At 53.6% G+C, this 24,217-nt stretch overlaps 3 protein-coding genes across 4 annotated transcripts; 2 read left to right on the forward strand and 1 right to left on the reverse strand.

Annotated features, from left to right (window-relative positions):
- The first annotated feature begins 429 nt into the window (after positions 1–429).
- On the forward strand, positions 430–1,833 carry LOC125754371 (uncharacterized). Its single transcript, XM_049105926.1, has one exon. It carries the CDS (start codon positions 430–432, stop codon positions 1,831–1,833), a length of 1,404 nt encoding a protein of 467 aa, XP_048961883.1.
- Positions 1,834–6,683: 4,850 nt separating this feature from the next.
- On the forward strand, positions 6,684–23,302 carry IRF4 (interferon regulatory factor 4). 2 transcript variants are annotated; one of them, XM_025446406.3, is made up of 9 exons: positions 6,684–6,793; positions 7,815–8,053; positions 9,122–9,308; positions 10,430–10,518; positions 11,227–11,371; positions 13,776–13,883; positions 16,217–16,570; positions 19,924–20,036; positions 21,982–23,302. In XM_025446406.3, exons 2-9 carry the CDS (start codon positions 7,838–7,840, stop codon positions 22,123–22,125), a joined length of 1,356 nt encoding a protein of 451 aa, XP_025302191.1. In that variant the 5' UTR covers positions 6,684–6,793; positions 7,815–7,837; the 3' UTR covers positions 22,126–23,302. The 2 variants fall into 2 exon arrangements, with proteins under 2 accessions (XP_025302191.1, XP_025302200.1); XM_025446415.3 differs by having other exon boundaries at positions 11,230–11,371.
- On the reverse strand, positions 6,772–7,266 carry LOC125754372 (uncharacterized). Its single transcript, XM_049105927.1, has one exon. The coding sequence runs from the start codon at positions 7,264–7,266 to the stop codon at positions 6,772–6,774; it is 495 nt and encodes a 164-aa protein (XP_048961884.1).
- Positions 23,303–24,217: the final 915 nt, after the last annotated feature.

Consider the following 24,217-nt stretch of genomic DNA (forward strand, 5'->3'; position numbering starts at 1 on the left):
GCAGGTGCGCGGTACGAGGCCCAGGGCCAGGTGAGGGCCAGGTGAGGGCCCGGCCGCCCCGACACTGTGCCCTCGAAGCCCGGGTCCCAGCCGTTCTGTGCGGGGAGCCACAGTGCCCGCGTCGCTGCCCTGGGTCACAACGGGGCGGACAAAGGGCAGCGCGTTCCCACTAGGCCCCAGCCCGTCCGCCGGTGGCCAGGCACCCGGGAGCCACTGCAGGGTCTGCCCTGCGACGGTGCAACAGGTGCGACAGGTGCCCGCCGTGCGTGTCCCCCTGCCCCCCTCTCACACCTCTGCCCCAGCACCAAGCCGTGGCCTCTGCTCGTGCCTCGGAGCCTCCAAAGGAATCGCGTTCCCACCTTCTCCGCGGAGCACCGGTGGGGGAGTCTGGAAAAGAGGGAGCTGGGAGTTTCCGAGATCCAGGCTTAAATGGACGTCGTCCCTGGTGCTCCAGTCAGCGGCCATGGCAGAGGCCTTGAACGCCGCGTGGAGCCACCGTCCCGTGGCCTAACGGACCTCCTGCGGGTCGTCCCTCAACCGCGGGGGGCGCCCCCTCTCCCGCCGCCTCCTCCCTGCCTGTGTGGGTGCCGACCCCCTGCCGGCCTCCACCACCTGCCATGGGCCCTGCCGCCCGCCCCGGGCACCGCCGGCCTCACCGGGCCAGGCCTCGACCTCCACACACCCCTGCGTGCTGCGGCCTTGCCACGGGCCCTGCATCTGGCTTTCCTCCCTCCCGAGCCGCTTCCTCCTCCCGACTCCGTGGTGTCCACACTGCAGGCAGCCAGTCCGCGGCACCCGGCAGGCCCGCAGCCCGCCTCCGTGGCCGGGTCTGTCCTGGTGCCCCGGGCGGTCCCCAAGCGTCCCCCGGAGGCCGCTGCTCCAAGGCCCGCGGCACAAAGCTGCGGCTCAAATACGAGCCGCAGAGGATTCTGTGTCCCGGTGCCGGGTGGTCGGAGGGGCGCCGACCCCAAGGGAAGTGCAGCACCCACCCACCGGCCTGGACGTCGGGGTGCCACCTCAGCCCCTGCCCCTCCGGACGCCGTTGCTTCGGCTCCGGGCCACCTCGCCCCCACTCCGAGCCGGGCCTCCCCGCAACCCCGCCCGCCGCTCCCCGCAGCATCCACAGGACACTTCCCGCGCCCCCCACGGCCTCTCCATCGGGCCGTCGGCCGCCTCCTCGTCGCCCCCCTGGGCCCAGGACTCCCGGCTACTTGCCTCTACTTACTCCTGCGACTCCCGGGCTCCCTTCCTTCCGGGCGCTTCTTGCCCCGCAACAGGGGAGCACGAGGCTCGGTGACGTCAAGCTTGAGGAACAGCTTGGTTCCCCTGGATGGTTTCCCTCGTCCCTGTGACCAGGAAGGTCCCCGCCAGATGCTGCTTGGTCAGCCTGGCTTCTCAGGGTTTGACAACCAGCGGGCGAACGACTGCGTAACCACGAAGAGCCCCGCGGGCCTAGGCTCTGGGGTCTCTGGGACCTGCTGGCGATGCACGGGCACAGACCCCACCACCCCGCATGCCCCGACCCTCCGCAGCAGAACCACATTTGAAAATAATGGTGCATCGTCTCAGGATTCGCAGCCGGAAGGACAGCGGACGGGCGGAGGGTCCTCAGGACCTGCTGCAAACGGTGGACTCAGCCAAGCCTGCCTGGTTGCCACCGGTTGCTCCAGCTTTCAGAAGATGCTGCAGTTGCGTTCTCGTTGGCTTGGTGAACAGTCGGCAGCGTCCAGCGCCCCTCGCCAAGAACCACGTCGCCAAAGGAGACAACGCTGCCTTGGCGTCCGTGACCTTGTGACCTTTTATCAATGGATTAAAATGACCAATTTCCCGTAAGCGTGAAAGCAGGGGGCGCACTGGGCCTGAGGAAGAGCCACGCACGTGGGCTCTGTCCCCAGGGGCTCACGCACTCGTGCTGAACGGCCTGCGTTCTGGAAGCTCAGGGAACTCTGCGAAGTTCCTTCCCGAGGAGACTCCGGGCACTTTGCAAATTAAATTAGGAAAGCGTCCGCGACTCTGCATGAGAAAATAATCACGTTTCTACACCACAGTGGCATTCGAATTTCTCTCTTTACAAAGAAAGACCAGTACAATCCCTTTCCACTGGAAGTTCGGTGAAAACATTTAACGTATCATTTCATTTCCAGAGTATTCCATCCCGACTCCTCTCCTGTATGGGTTGCTTGTAAGTTTAGAATCTTTTCCCCCCCAAAGACTGAATACTTGCGGGTAGAGGTTGAGAAGCAGCACCTGTTTCCTCCAGTTTTCTCCAAGTGAATACAGCTTTGTGAGGACGGATGGAGATCAGTGGTTAGGGCCACGACGTAAAAACGCAACGAAACGAAAAAAAAAAATGCCACGAAACGAGACACAACTTTTCTTATTCGGAATTCGCCATAACCAGAAAGGCCACTGCGCTGTCGTTAATCATTTTAAGTTTGAGCAGAAATAAGACAGCAGTTACTTTGGGGTTGGAACAAGGTTCAGCGGCTGCCCGCTGCTGACCTCCAGTTCACAGACGAGGGGCGCAGGGTCGGGAAGGCTGCATCTCCCCAACGTTGCCCTAACCAGCGAGCACCCAACTGAAGGGAAAATGCCCCCTGCGGGCTGACAGGCGGGTGCTTAGAGGCTGATCCTGAAATATTAACGCGACAGGCCGCTAAATACCTGTACCCAAGGGAAAGGACTCAGTTGGTTCGGTCAGAACGTGGCCTTGGGCCAACCCCTGGGATCTCGGTGGGCCTCCCTCCTCATCTGCACAATGGGGTGCGTATCGCCGCCCTCACTGCGCGGATTCGGCTGCGAGATCCAGATAAAGTCTAGGAAACCCTTCATGTTGAAGCACGACATGATGATAAGGGGCCCAGTTTGTTGAACACTTGGGGTTAAGCCAAGCTCTGGGCCGAGCCACTCCTCCTCCTCGGCCCGGCACACGTTAGCGCAGCAAGAGAGCCGGCACCTTCTCTGTACGAGTGAGGGTTAGACTTTGGCTAAATAGGTCACCCCAGGGGCGCCCAGGGGGCTCAGCGGTGGAGCACCGGCCTTGGGCCCAGGGCATGACCCCGGGGTCCCGGGATCGAGTCCCGCATTGGGGTCCCCGCAGGGAGCCTGCTTCTCCCTCTGCCTGGGTCTCTGCCTCTCGCTCTCTCTCTCTCCGTGTCTCTCGTGAATATATAAAGAAAATCTAAAAAAAAAAAAATAGTCCACCCAAGACCTCACGGATTTGAACCAGACCTAGCTGACCCTCCTACTTGAGCACTTAATTGTCAGTAGGGCTATCCTGTGATCACGCTATAGTATCTATAGTATCGTACTACAGTACGGCGGTCTGTTACTATAGTACATGGAAGAGTGCGGCGCCAAGTGCCTGTTACTATGTTACTACGTATATTGTGCGTTACTACACAAGACCTGCGATGCTGCCACGTAATATCATTAGGACTACATACTGTAACACATAGTGACACCATGTAGATGTATGGAGTCATCCAATAGCACTAATATAATACATAGTATCACTACTTATAATAATAAGAGCATGATAATACCGCATTACAAAATGCGTGGTTAATAGTAATATTTAACATTCACAAACTGCCCAAGAGGAGATATTTATCCTGTATTATTCTACATCATCACAACAAGACATTTTCAGTATTTTCCTGATTTTTACAAGTAATTATAAATAATCGCCCTTTCAACTTTTTCAAGGATATAGTTGTATTGCTTTTTAACTAATTGTAGCGCCGCACCCTTTAAAAAATAAATTAGTGAGAAAATGGCTTTGTCAAAAACCAGATTCCTATGATCTACTTTTTGTTTCTAGTATGAGTTTTAAGAAATATTTGTATCGGGGCTCCTGGGTGGCTCAGTTGGTTAAGTATCTGCCTTCGGCTCAGGCCGAGATCCCAGGGTCCTGGGACGGAGCCCTGCGTCGGGCTCCCTGCTCACTGGGGGGCCTGCTTCTCCCTCCCCCTGCCCCTCTCTCTCACGTACGTATGCTCTCTCGCTCTCTCTCTCTCTCAAATAAACAAATAAAATTTAAAAATATTTTTCTTGCATATGAATGTATAATTTTAAAAGACTGATTTCTCAACATACTGAATGTAAGTAAATTTAGCCTGTCTTACAGTCTTTTCATGATACTGTAAATGGGAAATTGCACTGCTCCCCGCAGACTGTGCCCCATTCACAGCTTCTGGACCACTCGCCTCCTCAGGTAGCCTCCTCACAGCATACAATGGTCAGCTTCTGTTTCGGATGGACACTCAATTGGTTGATTTCCTATGTGTCTTCACTGTTTAAGAGGTTGTGACATTTGGAGATAAATGTCTAGTTCTTCTGTTACCCAAGAACCCTTTAGTTTACATGAGTGTGTCTGTGTGTGGGGGGAAGGCTGAACTTAAAAATTGTTGTCATTTTTGCTTCAACTATGACTAAGATGTAAGTCTTTGGTGAGTAATTGGCAACTCCTACCTGTTTACTCGTCCCCTTCCCCCGGGGTTAATGAGGATGTCAAGAGCTTCAGTGTTTAAAATATATCATTTAATTTTTATATGTTTAAGATATATCGTTCTTTGTATTCATCTCATCATTAAAACAAAACAAAAAAAAATCACTTCTAGCAAATCAATATGACAAACGAGTAAGCCAGAAGATGGCGTTGAAGATTAGCAATCACATTCTTTTTTTTTTTTTTTTTTTTGCTCAGTGGTTGAGCGTCTGCCTATGGCCCTATGCGGGGATTGGGTCCCACACTGAGCAATCACATTGTAAAGCAAGGCTGAGAAAATCAGAGGGTGAAGAACAGGAGAGACGACGACCTTGGGAAACTAAGGGTTGTGGAGGGGGAGGTGGGCGGGGGGACGGGGTGCCTGGGTGACGGGCACTGAGGGGGGCACCTGACGAGATGAGCACTGGGTGTTATACTACATGTTGGCAAATCGAACTCCAATAAAAAAAATATATATATATATACAAAAAAATAAATAAAGCAAGGCTGATGTGAAGTCTCCGAAAGTTTCATAAATGACTGTTGTTTTCTTCTAGATGAGTGAAAAAAATGCTGAAACTAACTGAACCTAGTACAGAAGACACGTGGAGGAAAGTGCAAAAAGCTCCTTTGCCATTTTTGTTTTTAGCAATCTCTTTCTATGTGTTGAGAACCCTCTGGGGAAAGGAAGCGTACAGATCAGGACGTGGCACAACGCGAAGGCGGTGGTGTCTGCCGTGTCCACTTAGGTGACCCAAGTGCCTACAGTAGTTTGTGACGTGGAGCAGGTGCTCAAAAAAGTCTGCTAAATGAATGACTCTGTGAAAGGAGAAGAGAGGAAGAAAAATGGGTTGTGACTAGAGTTTTCTCTGAACAAAGCTTTGTTGTTTATAACACAGACTCTGATAATGGAAAACTTGCTTGGGTGAATAAAAATGTAGCATCCTGTTAATTTCTGAGAAAGTCCGTTAGGGTCAGGGAAGGCGGACCTAAGCCGCGCATCACCGCCTGTTTTGCTGTCGCCCAAACTCGGGTTTTCCTTTGGATAAGAGACATCGAGCCCACACGTGAGTTCAAAAGAGAAAAACTGAGAGGTAAGTGAAATCAAAAGCTTTTCAAAAGTCGCAAATTGACCTAGGCTGGTGGTGGTCTAAAATCATATAGAAACCGGTGATCTGACGGTTTACCTGAAATTGCTAAGTGCACCAACATGCTGGAAGCATCCCAGATGCTCTGCTGAAAGCGCAGCGGGCAGATGCACACGCAGTTCGCTTGAATATTAAGGACATCTGGGGAAATTAAGTCAACTCGCAGGTCCTTTCAAATGCTGGTCCTCTCCCGGACATCCAAGCCCCACCAGCAAGTCGCTTCCTGCCGGACTGAGGTTAGGCGGGGTCATTTCAAGGTGAACTGAAGCCCAGGGCTGGGCGCTTGCAGACCCCTCCCCCCCCCCCCCGCCCTCCTGCTGCCTTAACTAGGTCGGGGGCCCCGCGCATCACCTGGGGACCCTGCTTTAATGGACACAGTGGTCTGGGAGCGTTTCCAGCTCGCGGACGGCCTCCGAGGCGCTGCCCAGCTCCAGGGGAGCCCCGAGTTCCCTCCCGATTTCTCAGCTCCTGGGGGCTCGCGGCGCCAGCTGCATCCCGGGGGGGAGGGGGGCGCCCCCGCGGCTGCTCGGGCTCGGGTGCAAGCTGTGCAGGTGAGGTCCCCTGCACCAGGCCCCACTTCCCGCCCTCGCCGCGCCGCCGGGAGCCGCCAGGAGAGCTCAGCGAGGTCCCCTTCCGCGCCCCGCCCTGGGCAGGAAGCCTCCCGCGGGGGGCCCGCCGCCAGCCCGCTGCAGGTGCGCCTGCCCGGGCACAGCGGACGGGGTCCCCGCGGCACACGGGGTCCCCCCGGCACACGGGGTCCCCTCCAGCGCCCCCGTGCGCCCAGAGCCCCCCCGTGCGCCCAGCATCCCCCGTGCGCCCAGCATCCCCCGTGTCCCCAGCACCCCCCGTGTCCCCAGCACCCCCCGTGCGCCCAGAGCCCCCGTCCCCCCAGTGCCCCCCGTGCCCCCGCCCCCCCCCCCCCCCGCCACGCGCTCCCGCGGCCCGAGCCCGGCCTCCCCCGCGGCGCCGGGTCCCCGCCAGCAGCGCCCCCTCGCCCCGACCCGGGTCGCGCCGCGCTGCCCGCCCAGCTCCGCCCCCGGCTCCGCCCCAGCGGGCTTTTAAGCTTTATAAGTTCCTCTTTCCCACCTCGACACTTACTCGGCTTCACCAGTTGAACTTGGGACCAGCGCGGCCTCAGCGCCGAGTCGGGGGCGAGGTAAGGTCGCGGCGGGGCGGGGGCGCGGGCGGGGGCTGGAGGGAGCGCGTCCTGGGGAGGCCCGAACCCCGGCCCCGGCCCCGGCCCCATCCCCATCCCCGGGCCCTGCTGCGGACGGCGCCCCGCAGAGTCCCGGCCCCCTTCACCTCCGCGTGCTCCGACCCCGCGGCCCCCCATCCCGGGGACGCATCCCCCGACCCATCATCCCGGGGACCCTGCTGCGGACGGCGCCCCGGCTCGGCCCGGGCCCTCATCCCCGGCCCCCATCCCCGGCCCCCATCCCCGGCCCCCATCCCCGAGCCTCCATCCCGGGGACCCTGCTCCGGGCTCCGCGGAGGGAGCCCCCGCTCAGCCGGCCCCCCAACCTCCGGCCCCCCAACCTCCGGCCCCCGGCACAGCCCGGGCCCCCATCCCCGGGCCCCCATCCCCGGCCCCCCGGACCCCCATCCCCGGCCCCCATCCCCGGCCCCCATCCCCGAGCCCCCATCCCGGGGACCCTGCTCCGCGGAGGGCGCCCCAGCTCATCCCGGGCCCGGGAGGCCACGCGGGGGGCGGGATGCGGCCCGGGGCGGCGGGGGCCTCCGCGCAGGAGGAAGGGTTCCAGTCCGCGGCCCAGGGTGGGGAGTCCCGAGGGGTCCTCGGTCACCGGGGCCTCCGCGGCTGCCGGGGGTGGGGGGGGGCCCTGGGACCTCGCGGCTCCTCGGCCAGTGTCCCCGGGGCGCTCTGCCTCGGTCGGGTGCGGTGCGCGGCTGGGCCCCGGGGCGGTGCAGGTGCGGGGCCGTGGGGGGGCGGACTGGAGGGGGACGGGGGGGACCGGGATGGGGAGGCCGGGCCCTTGGAGCGCACGGACGGCGGGCGCCCCACGTGCCGGGCGTCTGCGCGGGGCTGGGTGCTGGGTGCTGGGTGCTGGGTGCTGGGTGCCGGGTGCCGGGGCCAGGGGCCGGGTGCCGGGTGCAGGGCCGGGCGCGGGTCGCGGGGTGCGGCGCTGACGCCGGGTGTCGGGGTGTCGGGGCGCGGGCAGGCGGCGGCGCAGCGCGGCGGGGCATGAACCTGGAGGGCGGCGGCCGCGGCGGGGACTTCGGCATGAGCGCCGTGAGCTGCGGCAACGGGAAGCTCCGCCAGTGGCTCATCGACCAGATCGACAGCGGCAAGTACCCGGGGCTCGTGTGGGAGAACGAGGACAAGAGCATCTTCCGCATCCCCTGGAAGCACGCGGGCAAGCAGGACTACAACCGCGAGGAGGACGCGGCGCTCTTCAAGGTGGGGCGGGGCGCGCGCGCGGGGGCGCGGGGAGCATCCCGGCCGGCCCGACCCCGGCAGCCTCCCCGCCTGAGCCCCGGCACCTGGGGCGGGGGTGCTGGGGCCCGTCCTCCCTCCCCGTCCTCCCTCCCCGGCCCGGCCGCGTGGTCCCCGAGACTCCAGCCCCCCCTCTGGCCTCCCCGCTCCCCGCGCGTCCCTGTCTCCACGTCCCTCTGACTCCCTCCTTCCAGGTCTCCCTCCGGGCCTGGTCTGGGTCTGAGTGTGGGGGTGGGATGACCCCGGGGCGCCCAGCGACCTGCGCTCCGGGACCCCCCCACACACCTGCAGGCGGAGCGCGGCGGCCTGGGGACTCCGCGGGGAGTCCCTGGAGGGTCTGAGCCTCCTCAGCCGAAGCCACCCCTGCCCCCCTCCCCGCAGCCCCCGCAGGCCCCCCTGCAGCTTCCCCTGCAGTCTCCCCCGCAGCCCACCCTCCAGCCACCCCTGCAGCCTCCCCTACAGCCTCCCCTGCAGCCCCCCCCCCCCCCCCCCGGCCCCCGCAGCTCCCCCCAGCTCCGGGGCAGCGCATTGCAGATGCAGTGACCAGGGCCCGGGTGCTCTTCACCCCTCCCCACCCTCCCTAAGCACCCAGACCTCCCCCTAAGCACCCAGACCTCCCCCCAAGCACTCAGACCTCCCCCTTAGCACCCAAACCTCCCCCTAAGCACCCAGACCTCCCCCTAAGCACCCAAACCTCCCCCCAAGCACCCAGACCTCCCTCTAAGCACCCAGACCTCCCCCTAAGCACCCAGATCTCCCCCCAAGCACCCAGACCTCCCCCTAAGCACCCAGACCTCCGGGAAGCCCTGATAGAGCCCAAAGCTGAAACTGCTCCACCAGGAGGACACCTGCTGGGCTTCTGTCCCGTGTAAATCACAGAAGCCTCATTCTTCCCTTTAGAAATACAATTCTTAGGTTCATTTTTTTCTGTTCTGTATGTTGGCAAATTGAACACCAATAAAAAATAAATTTATTATTAAAAAAAAAACAACCTTGTATTTTAACTTTGCCTCCTCCCTTCGTTCCCACAAGGCTTGGGCACTATTTAAAGGAAAGTTCCGAGAAGGCATAGACAAGCCCGACCCTCCGACCTGGAAGACGCGCTTACGATGCGCTTTGAACAAGAGCAATGACTTTGAGGAGCTGGTGGAGAGGAGCCAGCTGGACATCTCGGACCCCTACAAAGTGTACAGGATTGTGCCCGAGGGCGCCAAAAAAGGTGGGACTTCCTAGACTGGGGTACGGAACATGGGCAGCCTGACACCCTTGAGGCCTCAATCTCATTCTGAAGGTCGGTTTTTCTTATCTTTCCTTTCCCTTTCCTTCCTTCCTTCCTTCCTTCCTTCCTTCCTTCCTTCCTTCTTTTTCTTTCTTCTCTCTCTCTTTCTTTCTTTCTTTCTTTCTTTCTTTCTTTCTTTCTTTCTTCTTTCTTTCTCTTTCTTCTTTCTTTCTTTCTTTCTTTCTTTCTTTCTTTCTTTCTTCTTTCTTTCTCTTTCTTTCTCTTTCTTCTTTCTTTCTTTCTTTCTTTCTTTCTTTCTTTCTTTCTTTCTTTCTTTCTTTCTTCTTTCTCTTTCTTTCTTTCTCTTCCTTTTCCTTTTTTTATAGCCTGCCTGCCTCCTGCCTCATGTTCAAGCCCAACAGGCTCTTTGCCCAAATCCTCAGGGCCATGAACTGAAGCTCCTGTGCTAGTGTGGGATAACTTCTCAGATTCCAGCTCTCTGCCCGCAGGCGTATGCACATCCACGTGTGCGCATGTTTCTCAGTTATTTCTACTGGAGTCAGATATGGGCCCATTTTTTCAAAAAAAAAAAAAAAAGGAAAACCCATTCAAAGTTTTATCTTTACTTATCGGTATTTCACGTGACCATTCTGTAGAAAGGAAGCGTGCAGGTAGTATTACTAATCATAGTAATAAAAATGCCGATTTTTAGAGTATACTGTGGCCAGTTGGGATGCCTATTGAAATTCGGGTCTTCTCTTTCCAAGTTCCTGACCAGCGTGTCAGAGTAGAGCTCAAGAATCTGCATTTCACACAAACCAGACAGATGACTCCACCTGTGGCACATCCTGCTGGTGGGCCCCTGCGTGTGACGAGGTGCACTCACACGCGGCTTTCCAGCTCCCTCCCTACCTGTCCTACATAAGTCAGACCTCGCAGAAATCACTTTAAGGGCCTGAGCACATAATCGCCCGTGGGAATTGCTGAAAAACTGTCTTATTTGTCAACACCGTTATGCCTTCTAGGAATTAAACTCTCATGCATTTTTCTAAGATTTCACTTTTACTTATGACAGTTCCTTTTTTCACACTCTGCCATTTGCCTTTGGCCCAAACGCATAGGAGCAAAGCAGCTCACCCTGGAGGACCCGCAGATGACCATGAGCCACCCCTACACCATGACAGCTCCCTACACCTCGCTGCCAGCGCAGGTACGGGCCGAAGGGTATGGGCGCCTGGAAGGGGAGGCTGGGTCTGGGCGAGGCCACGTGAGCCAGCGGGCCCCACGCAGCAGGAAAAGTGAACAAACAAAAACAGCAGCACTTTGTTTTTGTTATTAGTCAACCAGCCGAACCCCGTCCCCAATCATGGGACGAATGTCTCACTTCCCACCTGGTGTTGCTCTCGGTGCTGGTTTTCAGGAGAGGAGAGGCAAACGCGTCTGCCCGTTAGCGCAGATTTCGCCCGATTCTGAAATCTGGGAAACAGATCTTTTCGGGGAGATGAAAATTTTGGAAGTAGCGCTTTATCATGTGAAACCACAGGGCAGCTGATCTCTTCAGACTTTTCTGATGTGAATTACGGCTCTGTTTGCTTCACTCTGGTGGGTAGGAGAAAGCAGATTTCCCTGCAGGACTTTTGGTGCCAGGTTCAGCCATATGACGAAGCTTTAGACAAATCGTTCCTTACAACACTGTCTTCATTGTGCCTCTTGAGTCTTTATGGCTACTTTCCACCTAGTGTGATGAGCTTTTCACTCCAGAGGCTCTCGAGATGATAAGACGATGCGGCTGTGAGCGACTTCAGAGGTTCTGCGGGGAGCTGAGTACAAGGGAATCGGCCTCCCTCTCGCAGGGCAGCCGCTGGTCCCTGCCCGGCTGGTGGCTTTTCGTCTCAGCCGCGCCCTCATATTCCTTTAGCAGGTTCATAACTACATGATGCCTCCCCACGAGCGAGGCTGGAGGGAGTACATCCCCGATCAGCCCCACGCGGAGATCCCGTATCAGTGTCCGGTGACGTTTGGATCCCGCGGCCACCACTGGCAGGGCCCGGCTTGTGAAAACGGTAAGGGGTGCAGCAGAGCACACCTGGCCCGGGGCCCCGGCCTCCCCCGACCCGTCCCTGGCGCTGCCCCGGCTCCTGCCCTTCTCCCGCACAGTGAGGGAGAAAGGGTGGTCTCCCTCCTGCAGCCTGGGAAGGGGAGGCGCTCCAAGACTTGCTGACACCTGGCCTACCTGTGCCAGGTGTGAACCGCCTGATGCGAGACCTTATTTAAACATCACAGGCATGGTTCCGGGTGGCTGCTGCTTGCTCGGTTAGGGTCTGCCCTGGTTCCCTTCACACTGGCCTGGGACCAGGCCCAACAGGCTCCCTGCTCAGTGGGGGGCCCGCTTCTCCCTCTCTCTGCCCTCACCCACCGCTTGCGCTCTCTTGCTTCTCTCTCTCAAGGAAATGAATAGAAATCTTTTTTAAAAATTTTTTTAAAAAATAAGTGTTGCAGAAAAAATGAAAGGGGGCACTAATGTCAAAATAAATGAATGAATACATAAAAGCAAGAAAATAAACATTGCAGAGACCTAACCCAGGCAGCTACAAACTGCCCTGCTGTTTTTGAGGTAAAATCACACCATGTAACGAATGCCCAAAGTTACCCAGTGAAAAGCGAGGGGCTGGAGTTCGACCTCAGGTCCCCGAACCCAGCCTTTCGTTGAAGCCAAGGGGTCTCAGACGTCAGGCTGGTTGGCTCTGTCTCCTGAGTTCTCTGTCTGATAGGTTAGCATCTTTCATCTTCCCTAAATAATCTTGGGCGAAAAGTGATAGATTTGGTCAGCCTTCCCCCTGGACTGTCCCGAATGCTGATGGGACCGATGGCCTCGCAGCTCTGCCGCTTTCTGGCCGCCCCTAAGTGGGCGTGCTCCAGCTGTGCCGGGCCCTCCCCTACGGGACCCCAGGAGCCGACTGGGCCCGCCGGCCACCGGCTGCTCAGCACGTGGAGCATGTGGCTCTCCATCCTGAGCTCAGGAGCTCGAGCCCCACAGGGCCGGGAGTTCACCTACCCCGATGCGGTGCCCATCAGAGTGATTTGGGGACTAGAAGTGATAGTACGAATGCAATGAGTAAATAGTAAGAAGAGAAAAGCCTGCAGAGGTGTCGGGTCCAGAGCTTCGCCTACCCCGGGCGCTTGGGGTCCTCTGCCCGTAGGAGCTCCCCAGATGTCGAGGTGAGATGTCTCCGCGGAAGCACCGGTTAACCCCTCAGAGAGAACCTCACGGTGTATTGAACGGAGCACAAGCTTCCAGGACTCGGAGTTAGGTGGTTCGGTAGGAATCCCGAGCGGGTCAGGATCAGATCCTTCTGTGTGTTCTAGGAGTATTGGGTTCTTCGCAATGTGGTCAGCTCCCTTTTTACTGATCGTGTTCAAGTTGGTTTTGGCTTTATGGGATTTGAGATTCACGTTCAGTGGCAAGTTTCCAGAAAAGCCCAGAATTTGATTGCACTAGCGTTTCAAGAGCGATTTGCAACAAAGGCTGCTTTCCATCCCGCCGTGGAGGAGTTGGCCCCCCTGGAACCGCTTGCTGAGGTTCACACCTGTGTCTAGTGCATCGGGCTCTGTTGAATAAGAACTTAGTAACAGGGCAATGCCTCGAACTCTAGGGAAATACGGGATTGGCACACGCGGCGTGGAGGCATAGTTGACAGCAAATGAGGTGCCACAAAACCGTGTCCTATTACGTATTCTTTCTCCGTTATTGCGTAACGTGACCTGCAGCTACTGGGCAGCTAAGGCGCATGGTTCGGTTTTGCTCCTGAGCCCGGGAATAGAGAACTAGATAAATGTGGTGTGAACAACTTGTAAGTTTTTGATTGGGCCCTTTGGCAGCGGAACTCAGGCAGACCTGAGCTCTCAGCTCTCCTATGACCCCGCTGTGTGGACAGGACAGGGTAGATCTCCTTGACCTGGGTCATCCCGTTGCTCAGGGTAGTTACGGAGGACGCCGCTCACAGGTACGGACTGGCGGGTACCGGACGAGCGAGCCCTGGGGACCCGAACAGCCATGGTGACGACAGTCCGCAATACTGCATCGTATTAAAAGCCGTAGGAGAGCAGAGCTTGAGTATCCCCCCGACGTAGCACACGCACAGGGTGATTATGTGAGGTGACGGCGGTGCTCGCTGAGTTTAAGACGAGAGAGAAACACTTACAGAGGGATGGTTCCAGGTTTCCTTCCGCGGCTCTGAAAAGCCTCCTTCCTCTTTCAGTCTTGTGTTTTCCCGATTTGGGCTTCGGCTTCTCTTTGCCCCTGGAGGATGCCCCCAGTCTTCCCCGCAGGGCCCCTGGCGCTTCCCTCCCAGGGCTGGTGCGTCCCCGGGGGCTCAGCGGCCACAACCCAGGGAGAGGAGACCTCCCTTGCGTCTTGGTTGGACAGACTCTGTTTAGACATCATCTGACTCTTATTTACGAATGCAGGTTGCCAGGTGACAGGAACCTTTTATGCTTGTGCCCCGCCTGAGTCCCAGGCCCCAGGAATCCCCATAGAGCCAAGCATAAGGTCTGCCGAAGCCTTGGCGCTCTCAGGTGAGTGCAGCGTTCCCTCCTGGAGCCGCACAGCAGGCTGGCTGCCCGGCGCCCCGCCCTCACCTTCCACCTTCGGGTAGACTTGCTGGGGTGGGTGCGGGGTGGGGGTGGTGTCCCCGGGCACAGGCCTCGGCACTGGCTTCTTCCACCTGGGCTAGAGCGGGTGTGGACACATCTGACTCCCGCGGGTGTGAGCCAGAAGCATCAGTAGAACACTCAGCACCGAGAAGCCAGCTTTTGATTCTAAATGCTGGCTTGTGTCCAGTCTTTTAAGGTTTCCAGTGACATCTATCTGAATTTCCAGGGACACGCAAATGCCCCAGCTCGATACACCAGTATTGGCCCCGCTTCAGCCAATATTCTCTCAATGTAGTAGAATCTCTTAGAAAAAATACACAAGGGTTTCTCATTTTGAAAAGCTCATCATCCTTCCAGGCTTAGTCACAGGTAGGTCTTCCTGTCTGGCCTCCTGGGGACGGGAGTCCTGCTCCCCTCTCTGCCACATTTGTGCGCCTGAAAGCAATGGACGTGGCGCTCTTCCTCTGAAATTCGATAAGTCTTGCGAAAAATTTGGATTAGATCGGCTTTCAGAGTTTCACTTCTAAAAGGATTCCTACAAGCTCAGAGATCCTACGTGTTTTAAGGAAGGCACCTCAAGGTTCATGAAACGTATGTGTTGCCTGTATATTTATTTATTTATTTTTGGATAGTATTTTGGGTTGTTTTAAAATGAGATGCATAATTATGTTAAACATGAGTAGCCTAAGCTTCAGAATGAATTATCCCCTTCCCCTCAGGCTTTTTTTTTAAAAAAAACAGTGATGGAATAAAATAAATTATCAAGGTGGCAGGGATTCCGGGCACCTTTCCTGCTTCCAAGTTCACCACTTACTCTTCTCGGCTCTACAGCTCTGAACGAGGCTTGCTGCCTCTTTTCTCACATGGTCCTAAGTGACAGAAGGGGGGTGTTTCTGAGCGGCAAGACTTGTGCTTGTTTTTAGAAACGTTCTAAGCCTTCTCTTAAGCACCTAAGACCTGTGCGGGTGCCTGGAGGGTGGGGGGTAAACAGCTATTATGTCGCTGTGACCTCGTGATTCCTGAGGACGTTAGATGCAATGAGGCCTGCCCTGCGGGTCGCCTCGGGTTCCCAATGCTCTCCGTGAGAGCCCGGCTCCCAGCTAGTGCTTTTACAGCCGCAGGAATTGGAGTGGAGGACAGAGACGGTGATGAGGGTTCAGTCTCACAACCGACCGTTGGGGAATAAGAGGGTTTTGTGGGTCGCTTTCTTGGGAATATGCACAATACAGACGAATGATCAACCTCGAGCGCGTTGGCCGAGCCGTTTCCCGTTCCTGGGTCCCACACAGTCACGGATGGCTCGCTCCGGCCCGTGAGCCCTTCCGCACTTCGGTGAAGGGGCCCTTTGCAGACCGAGCTTGGTCCTTTCAGTCTGTGGGTCATATTCTGAAGGAAAATTTCCCACCATAGGGTGGGTTTACTGATGGATATAATAGACGGTGCAGTTATTTTAGCCTTAGAACATCTTTTTCTCCATGGATTCTTTTCTTTCCTCATGAATTAATTTTATTATACAAGTCGTACCTACACACACTGCACAAAAACTAACATGACCATTGGAAAGGCAAAACTGGAAAACAAAAACCTTGCATTCCTACCACCCAGGGGTCACTGCTGTTAGAGTCTTAGAGCTTACCTTCCCTAAGACCTCAATGTGCACTTGTGTGTGTGTATATATCTTAATGTAAGTGACGTCATAATGGTAGTTTAGGGCCGTTTCAGATGTAAATATTTTTATTTATTGAAACACCTTTATATCTCTCTGCTAGTAGGAATTAAACTTAGGCTTTACCTCCTCCAAAAAATCAAAGCTGATCGCCATGCTTGAAGATGAATTTTGTTCAGTGCTACGTGCCTTAGTATTTTAGACACGATTCTTGTCATCACCGCCAGCATCAACACTAAAACAATGACACAGAAAGTGTCTGACACAAGTCAAATACATCGTGCAGAAAAACGATGTAAGGCGTGATCCCCCTCCATGAGAAGAAATCTTTGGCCACGTAAATTCGATAGGTTTCTTGCAGGATTTCTTTAATATCTGTTACTGTCTGTGGCTCTGGGAGGGAGATGAGGGCGTACAGCATTTCCTGAACTTCCTTAAGCTGGAACTTTCTAGTTTTTGTGGAATATCCTGGGACAGACACCAGGGGCCCCCCAAGCGTACGTGTTCTGGTCACCTAGTTTGGGATCCTGATGGGTGTCCAGTGCTCCTGGGTCCATCGGCACTGACCTTGAAATCTCTGTGTTTGCAGACTGCCGACTGCACATCTGCTTGTACTACCGGGAGATCCTGGTGAAAGAGCTGACCACATCGAGCCCAGAAGGCTGTCGGATCTCCCACGGGCACACTTACGATGCCAGTAACCTGGACCAGGTCCTGTTCCCCTACCCAGAGGACAATGGCCAGAGGAAAAACATCGAGAAACTTCTGAGCCACTTGGAGAGGGGTGTGGTCCTCTGGATGGCCCCTGATGGGCTTTATGCCAAAAGACTGTGCCAGAGCAGGATCTACTGGGATGGGCCCCTGGCACTGTGCAGTGACAGGCCCAACAAACTGGAGAGGGACCAGACCTGCAAGCTCTTCGACACACAGCAGTTTTTAGCAGGTAACGTGCCAAATTCTCTGTTAGAATGGAGCGTCCCATGCCTGTGAGCCTGAGACACAGAATGGAGGGGGTGACGCGGTGCCCACCACCGTGGTCCAAACAGATGGTCACTCCCGCCCCAAGCGGAGGTCCTCCGTCTAGGAGCCCCTGAGCCCACCCTGCGTGATCCGAGATAGGGTTCCTGTGTGTTCACCTCTCACCTTTGCCTCTACCACCCACTCCTCTCCATCGGCAGAGGCGCGTGAAGAGAACGGAGCTTGCTCCAGGGGATTGTGGCTCAGGCGGACAGCTAGAAATTCTGGGATTCAACCGATAGTCACTGACGCAGAAGGTTCACGCTTTACTGCTAGTGGGATCCCAGCAAGCTACTATTTGTTAAGGTCCCTCAGAAAATTATAAGGGTCAGAGGTGTACCGTTAGCGTTCTTGGCTGTGGGATGCGGTGCCCCGTGCAGATGCCCTCCAGCAGGGGGGACGAGGAGGGAGTGTGCGGAACCGGCTTTGCAAAGGGGAAATCATGAGAAGGCTTTGAGGTATCTCTACGGTATACACGTCTCAAGTAAGATTTTCTAAAACTAGTAAGTTTTGATTTCATGACAAGTGAATTAGTCCTGGGCTGGTTTTTGTGAAACCAATGGCCACATTCGTGCTGAAGCTTCATCCAGAGTATCCATTTGGCCGTCGTCTATGTTGATGAAACCTCTTTTTGGGGGAGAAAGCTGTTCTCTCGGCTGTCCACTATTTCTGTGCCCTGTCCTTGAGCTACTCTTTGATAAGTACCCTTCAGAAATGCCCTATGGCTTTGGGTCTTCAGGTCCCTCTCCTTTCTGTGAATACGCTTCTGATTCAATTCATTTAAAACAGAAATGTGAAGTACCTGCGTGCTTTGGTACGACTGACAGTCGCTCAGCCTTTTGGGTTTGGTTCCCCAGATTGGTGTAGACTCATCCAAATTCTCTTTGATGCACCCCCCCCCCCAAACGGGTATGTCCCTATATGACTGACCCTTGACTAGGAAGTGTGACAAGAGGAAGAGGGAGACGTGGGTCTGTGAGTGCCAGACCCGTGGCAGCACCAGGGTGAGAAGGGCCTGCGGGCCTGCACGTCCCTTTCTCCGGCGTCGGCAGAACTGCCTTCAGGTCCACGCCGTGACTTCTGCACACGCTGGGCCCAGCGTGGTGATCACGGGGGGCAGCCCGGGGCGGCTCGGGGGCTGCCGGGGGCTGTCCTGTCTGCACCTCCCCTGTCTGCGGCGGAGGCCGAGGGGTCCGCGGGCGCTGGGTCTCCTCAGAGACGGTGGGTCTTGGCCTCTTTGGACTCGGAAGAAGCCGCAGGCCTAGGGCTTTAGTCAGAGTCCCCGAGGAAGGACACTGGTGTCTGTGAGTTTCTCGCCACGTGTGTTTTAGGAAGGTCAGATCCTCCCATGTCACGAGGCTGTACGTGCCCCTCAAGTGCCAGGCACTGAGAGCTGGACCCGGACTAGAGGCACACGGCTTGAGGCCCGGCCCCGAGCACCCCAGGCTCAGTTCACCTGCCCAGGGTTCAACGTTTATCTGTGAGCAAGGGTTGTTTTTGGTTCCTCGTAACCAGGGGCTGAGCTTTTTGCTCACTACACCCCCTTATCTTGAAGTGGTCCCTGAGGCTCAGGGAGGAACCTGTGAACTCAAACACTGCAGCTGTGCAGACCAGCTTCTGCATAATCAAGGATTCCCACAGAATGTTCTCGTATTATCAAGCATTTGAGACGTGACTTTTTCGGAGAATTGTGCCAACTCGCCACTCTGACTGGCGCGTGTAGGTGGAGGCTCGGGCCTCAGCACTGTGAATGCCTGCGACACATTCTGACTGAGTCAGTTAGGCTTGATTTGAATTCTGGAAGAAAAAAAAAAGCAGGAAGTCAAGCAGTCCAGTGAGTTAGTTAGAAACTTCGCTTCAGTTGACGAGCACAGTGAAGATCTTTGATATCTGCCCATTCAGGATTCGCAGACTCCTAGGGACGGCCCCTGAAGGCAGAGCCTGGAGGTGCACAAGGCGCATATCTGATCAAGATGCTGTGCATTCGGCTTGCAGGAGGTGTAGCAGCACTGCGGGGCCTTCCTCTGCAGGCGCGACATTTAACTGCTGGGAAGGAAAGCTTAGGAGCAGCTGGAGTCTTAGAGTCCTCCTGGACGTGGGCGAGGGGCCGGGGTCAGTGCCAGGGACTGCACGTGCGGCTTCACTGCTCCGCGCCCTTCCCGGGGAGGGGTGCCTGGAGGGTCCACACACCCACCAGGGTGGGGCCGGGTGCTTCATCACTACCTTTCTCCTTCCTTTTTTTTTTTTTTTTTTTTTAAAGATTTTTATTTATTCATGAGAGAGACAGAGAGAGAGAGAGAGAGAGAGAGAGAGAGAGGCAGAGGGAGAAGCAGGCTCCATGCAGGGAGCCCGACTTGGGACTCGATCCCGGGTGTCCAGGATCACGCCCTGGGCTGAAGGCGTCGCTTAAACCGCTGAGCCACCTGGGCTGCCCCCTTTCTCCTTCCAAAGCAACGTCTCTCGCAGGAGACAGGCAACAAGTCAGCCCAAAGTCCCACAGTTTAGGCTCCGCGCCAAGCAGGAGGCAGCTGCCCAGAGCTGGTGCTCAGTCCCCAAGATAACAGGAAAGCATTTGCAGGGGCGCCTGAGTCATGGAGAAGTCCCGACTGGCCCAGATACCGGATTATAAGCGCTCAGCTGTTTTGAGATGACATTTTTAAATAATCAGAACATTTTTATTTATTTATTTATTTTTAAATTTTTTTTTTAAGGATTTTATTTATTTATTCATGAAAGGCACAGAGACACAGGCAGAGGGAGAAGCAGGATCCCTGCAGGGAGCCCAATGTGGGACTTGATCCTGGGACCCTGGAGTCACGCCCTGGGCCGAAGGCAGATGCTCAACCCTTGACCCACCCAGGCGTCCCAATTTTGATTTTTTTTAAATGAAATTTCTCCTTTATATAAATTATTCTTTTGCCTCAATGTAGCTACATTGCTTTTCCTTTTCCTTCAGCCTTCACTCCTTTCTCCCACCCTTCGCACTGCCCTGGCTCCAGGGCTACAAGTCAAGAGTCTTCATCTGCAGGGCACGTTTCCCATAAAGAATCAGGTGAAACCTAGAGCTGTCTCGGGAAAAGCACACATATGGACATGGACATGCAATTCTCTATTGGGGTCTGAGGTTAGGAATCCCACTTAAGAGAAATAAAGAATACTCACTCCTTCAGTTTTCCAAATCAGCAGTGAGCTTCTGCCTCCTGTTTTAACCCGGCACGTTCAAGGATCGTTTCTGATCAGGGTCATTTGCTTCTGTCTTTTTCTTGTGGGGTTCTCTAGAGCTGCAAGCTTTTGCTCACCATGGCCGTCCCCTGCCAAGATTCCAGGTAACTCTGTGCTTCGGGGAAGAGTTTCCAGATCCTCAGAGGCAAAGGAAGCTCATCACTGCTCACGTAAGTATTTAGTCCCATTCAAATGATGGAGTTTCCCTATTTTCCATCAGGGGTAGGGTCCCATTTAGAAAATTCTCAAATACAAATATATGTCAAGTGACGGGAACATCCTAAGGGAGGAAGCATGGCCCAGTGAATGGTGCTGGGAGTCCAGGGACCCACAAGTTCTTCCCAGCCCTAGATGTCTACTCATCAAACCTGCACCGTGGGCCTCTTTGTCCCATCATGACACTGTCCTATTCCCGTTTTATAAGGATTTAAAAGGACTGGTCGTAAAAGTGTCCCCTTAATATTCTCCATATTTAATATTGCCTTTAAAATGCCTTCTAGCTGACCTCCACTCAACGGAGAAGCTCTTTCCAAATGGGAAGCTGTCCATTGACTTAAGTATTTTGCTGTTCCCCCAAATGTTTCCCAAATCCCCTTTTATTTCTGGATTTTTAGACATTATTTAACTAGTGGAAACCGAGGGCCATGTGTTATTTGGAGGAAGCTAACTCTGTCAAGGAATTTAAGTAGCTCAGACTACCAGTGTTCTCTAGCAGAGTTTGAAATAGGTTCGACTGCAGCAAGTAAAAAATAGAAAAGAAAAAATGATTTATAGAGATAGCATTTGGAATAAATTTGCCACAGAAAACAGAGCTTTGAATACCTAAGAGTTTTGAATTTGAGAACTTCACATTGCTACCTACCTTTGAGAGTCATTAATGGGCCCAGACAAAAAGGTAAAAGAAATCATACTCAATAATATAAATATTCAGGTCATATTGTAGTTCTGATAATGTTTTTTTGTTGTTGTTGAAAAACTGAAATAAAACACTAATTGTAAACCCGTAATCCTCCTCCTTTTGATTTGAAAAATCAAAAACCAATCCACCAACCAACCAACAACAACAAAAAAATATATATATTCTTGTAGATTTTAGGGCTTTTTCACGAATTCTCTCCAGTAATTGATACAATAATTAATATCTTGTTAACACCCAGGACTGTTAAATAACTAAATAAACTTGGTATTGACAAATAACATGTCAAAAGTTGGTGAAAAACTCCTGCACCCGCCAGATTTTAAGGGTGTTCTGGGTGCACCAGGCATCCTCTGAATCAGGCAGTGATGGGTTCCTCAAGCAATGGTCCCTGGAATCTAGGTGTCTGGGGTGGAAAAGAAAGATGGATTGGTGTACACCACGAGTTCTACTCCTTTTTATTATGGATTTAATTTATTTCAGGCATGTCATATGAATTATGCTTAAGTTTCTATATATCAAATAATATAAAGGCTCAATTTAATAGCGGAATTGATTAACAAAGTATTCTGTTTTCTTAGATGTTGTAAATTAAGGACATGCTGAAAGCTGAATTTTTTTTTTTTTTTTTGGTGACTATGAACCACACAAATAGCCAAACTAGATGAATTTGGGTTCAATTAGCCTCTCTTTCCCCATAATAGCAGTGTTGTTGTTTGCATAGATTTTGCCCCTTTCTTCTTCCTTTCCCTTAGAAATCTGTGGATTATCTAGGTGGTCCAGGAATTGTAAATTGCTCAGGGTTTGCACCTGCGTCCCCGTCAAGCTGTGGTCGCGGAGAAATGCATTGGCCTTAATTATCCTGAGTTAGCTCCACCTTCACTGGTCACCTCCAACGGCCTTTTAGTTTGGTCATGTCCCTGATTTGCTTAGGCTTAGCCAAACGTAAATTTTAAGCGGCTGATCATTGAAAAGCACCATCCCTGACGTTAATGCAGTCGAAACTCAGAGCTCAGTAGGGCTCGTCGCCTGGCATGGGAGGGCGCCCGCAGGAACGGCTTCCCACGGTGCCACGGTTGACCGGTGGTGCCAACCTCGGACTCCGCCGTCCCTGAAATACGGAGTCAGTAACGACGAGCCAGTCGCAGGGCGCTCGAAAGCATGTTTCGATAACGTCTTCTTAAAATCTCTTATTAAAGGTCGAACCTCTACTCGCCAGACAGCTGTACTATTTTGCTCAGCAAAACAGTGGACACTTCCTGCGGGGCTACGACCTGCCCGAGCACATCGGCAGCCCCGAGGACTACCACAGGTCTATTCGCCACTCCTCCATTCAAGAATGAGAGGGCCGCCGAGGGGCGTCGTGCCACCGTAGATACCCGACGTTCCCAGGGACAGCTGACCGAACTCCCTCTTTTCCTTTTGAGAAAGCTGGCGATTGGGACAGCCCTTGAGGAGAATCTCGGCAAGAATGAGCGTAAAAACAAACAAACAAACAAAAAAAACCCAAAAAAACCCAAAACCACCCCGGCTCCGTCTAAGCGAGCTTATTCCTAAGGAAACGCGGTTTGCAGGGTCTCCCGTAGACTGCCGCCTTTGAGGATCACTGTGAACGTTGACCAAAGGATGTGTTTACATTGACTTAAATGCTCTCTTTAATTTGATGTGGATTATCTGTTGCTTGAAAACGGAGAAAACTTGTGTTTCAGTGTCGACCACTAACTGGAGGGATAGAAGCACACGAGTGTCGTACTATTACTCAGGGAACTAATGTCTAAATTTGAGGTGACTCTGCCCACAAAAGGAACATGTTAATGCCCATAGAAGATGTCGCTCTTGTAGACAATGCTTGCTGTTAGAGAATCTTTGGCTGGGACTGGACCACGGTGCCTCCAGCCTCAGGCTGGCTCATTAACCCGCTGCGCCCGGGCCCGGGCCTGGCCCCACGGCTTCCCTGCCTTGTCTAACCACACCCCCCTCCGTTTGCTCTCTCTCCTCGGGCGCCCCTGAGAACCAATTGGTATTTTCTGGAAATAGGTTAAAAAAAAGCATTAGGGCTACCCTTGATTAGTGTGTTTAGTAAGGCCTACAGTCTGGCAATGGGTACTTGAGATAGTTTTTGTTTTGTTTTTTGTCTCTCTATTCTCTATATTCTCTATATTCTATTCTCTATAGAATAGAAATCATGGCTAGAGCTATATTTTAAAAAAAGAAGAAAAGGGTAACAATCCAAGTACTGAAGATATATTTTTGAAACTCGGTGACATTTCCCCCTCTTACCCTGTTTGTTTTGTTTGGCTATCAGTTAGTTATCCATGACAACACTAAAGAGGAGGAGCCGATGCTTTTCAATTTGTTGAACTCTGTTAGGAAAGATGATGACAGGATTTCACTGATTGCGTAACTGCAGACTCAGTGGGCTGTTTTTGCTTATTTTGTATATTATGTGCTTCCTCATGCCAATATGGTTTGACAGGGCTTTTACTGGGCTTTTTCCAAATAAATCTTTTTATAGAATCACCAAGATCTCTACTTGCTTAAGTGAACCTGGTCACTTCCTTGTTGATTGTTTTGGAAAAGCACAGATGTTTAGACTGATGCTGGCAACTGATATTTTTATTATACTACGAAAAACTGCTCTTACTTTCAGGCTCAGCAAAAGACTTAATAGTTCTCAAATATATGCCTCTCTTATTCCAGCCTGTATTTCCAAATCATTCAACAAGCTGTGCCCCTTACATTAGACAGATTATCTATGGCCTTTATCCAATTTGGTAAGCAATGAAACAATTGGAATGACGTTTTTTTAACCTTTAAAAAGGAGGATTTTTAAAAAGAATTTTATTTATTTACTTAGAGAGAACGGGGAGAGGGGGACAGAGGGAGCGGGAGAAGCAGGCTCCCTGCTGAGCAAGGAGCCTGACGTGGGGCTCGATCCCAGGACCCCGGGGTCACGACCTGAGCCGAAGGCAGATGCTCAACTGACTGAGCCACCCGGGCGGCCCAAGGACTTTTTAATGGTAACATGATACATATTAACTACAGGAAATGGAAACAGTATACACAGGCCAAAAAAAAAAAAAAAAAAAAAAGGAGCACATCGTCCTCCTTTTCGCCAGCCCAAATTCCTCCCTTGAGATATCTGCAAGAAGAGTTTCACTTATTCTTCCAATACGCTTCACTTCTCTGTAGGTTTACATCAACTCAGAAAAAAAACAAAACGAACCACCTCCTAGGATCATCTTGCAGCCACTTTAATGCAGCTGCTCTTTCAACCTAAGGATGCATTTACCTCACCCTTTCCCGAGGCCTTGTCCTTGCAGAACCCCACCCGTGCAGGCCGTGCAGGCCGAGCGAGGAATTTCACCAGCCGCTAGGAGTGAATGCGTGTGGACAGCGGATTATATTTTGTGAATTGCAGTAATTTATACATCT

The sequence above is a fragment of the Canis lupus genome, chromosome 35 (genome assembly GCF_003254725.2).
Source record: "Canis lupus dingo isolate Sandy chromosome 35, ASM325472v2, whole genome shotgun sequence".
Classification (NCBI taxonomy): Eukaryota; Metazoa; Chordata; class Mammalia; order Carnivora; family Canidae; genus Canis; species Canis lupus.

Bases quoted from the DNA above. Each gene is read 5' to 3' on its own strand.
- LOC125754371 (XM_049105926.1), top strand. From the start codon at position 430: ATGGACGTCGTCCCTGGTGCTCCAGTCAGCGGCCATGGCAGAGGCCTT.
- LOC125754372 (XM_049105927.1), bottom strand. From the start codon at position 7,266: ATGGGGGCCGGGGATGGGGGCCGGGGATGGGGGTCCGGGGGGCCGGGG.
- IRF4 (XM_025446406.3), top strand. From the start codon at position 7,838: ATGAACCTGGAGGGCGGCGGCCGCGGCGGGGACTTCGGCATGAGCGCC. The intron at 13,884-16,216 runs GTGAGTGCAGCG...CTGTGTTTGCAG, and splicing joins CGAAGCCTTGGCGCTCTCAG to ACTGCCGACTGCACATCTGC. The intron at 16,571-19,923 runs GTAACGTGCCAA...GGGGTTCTCTAG, and splicing joins CACACAGCAGTTTTTAGCAG to AGCTGCAAGCTTTTGCTCAC.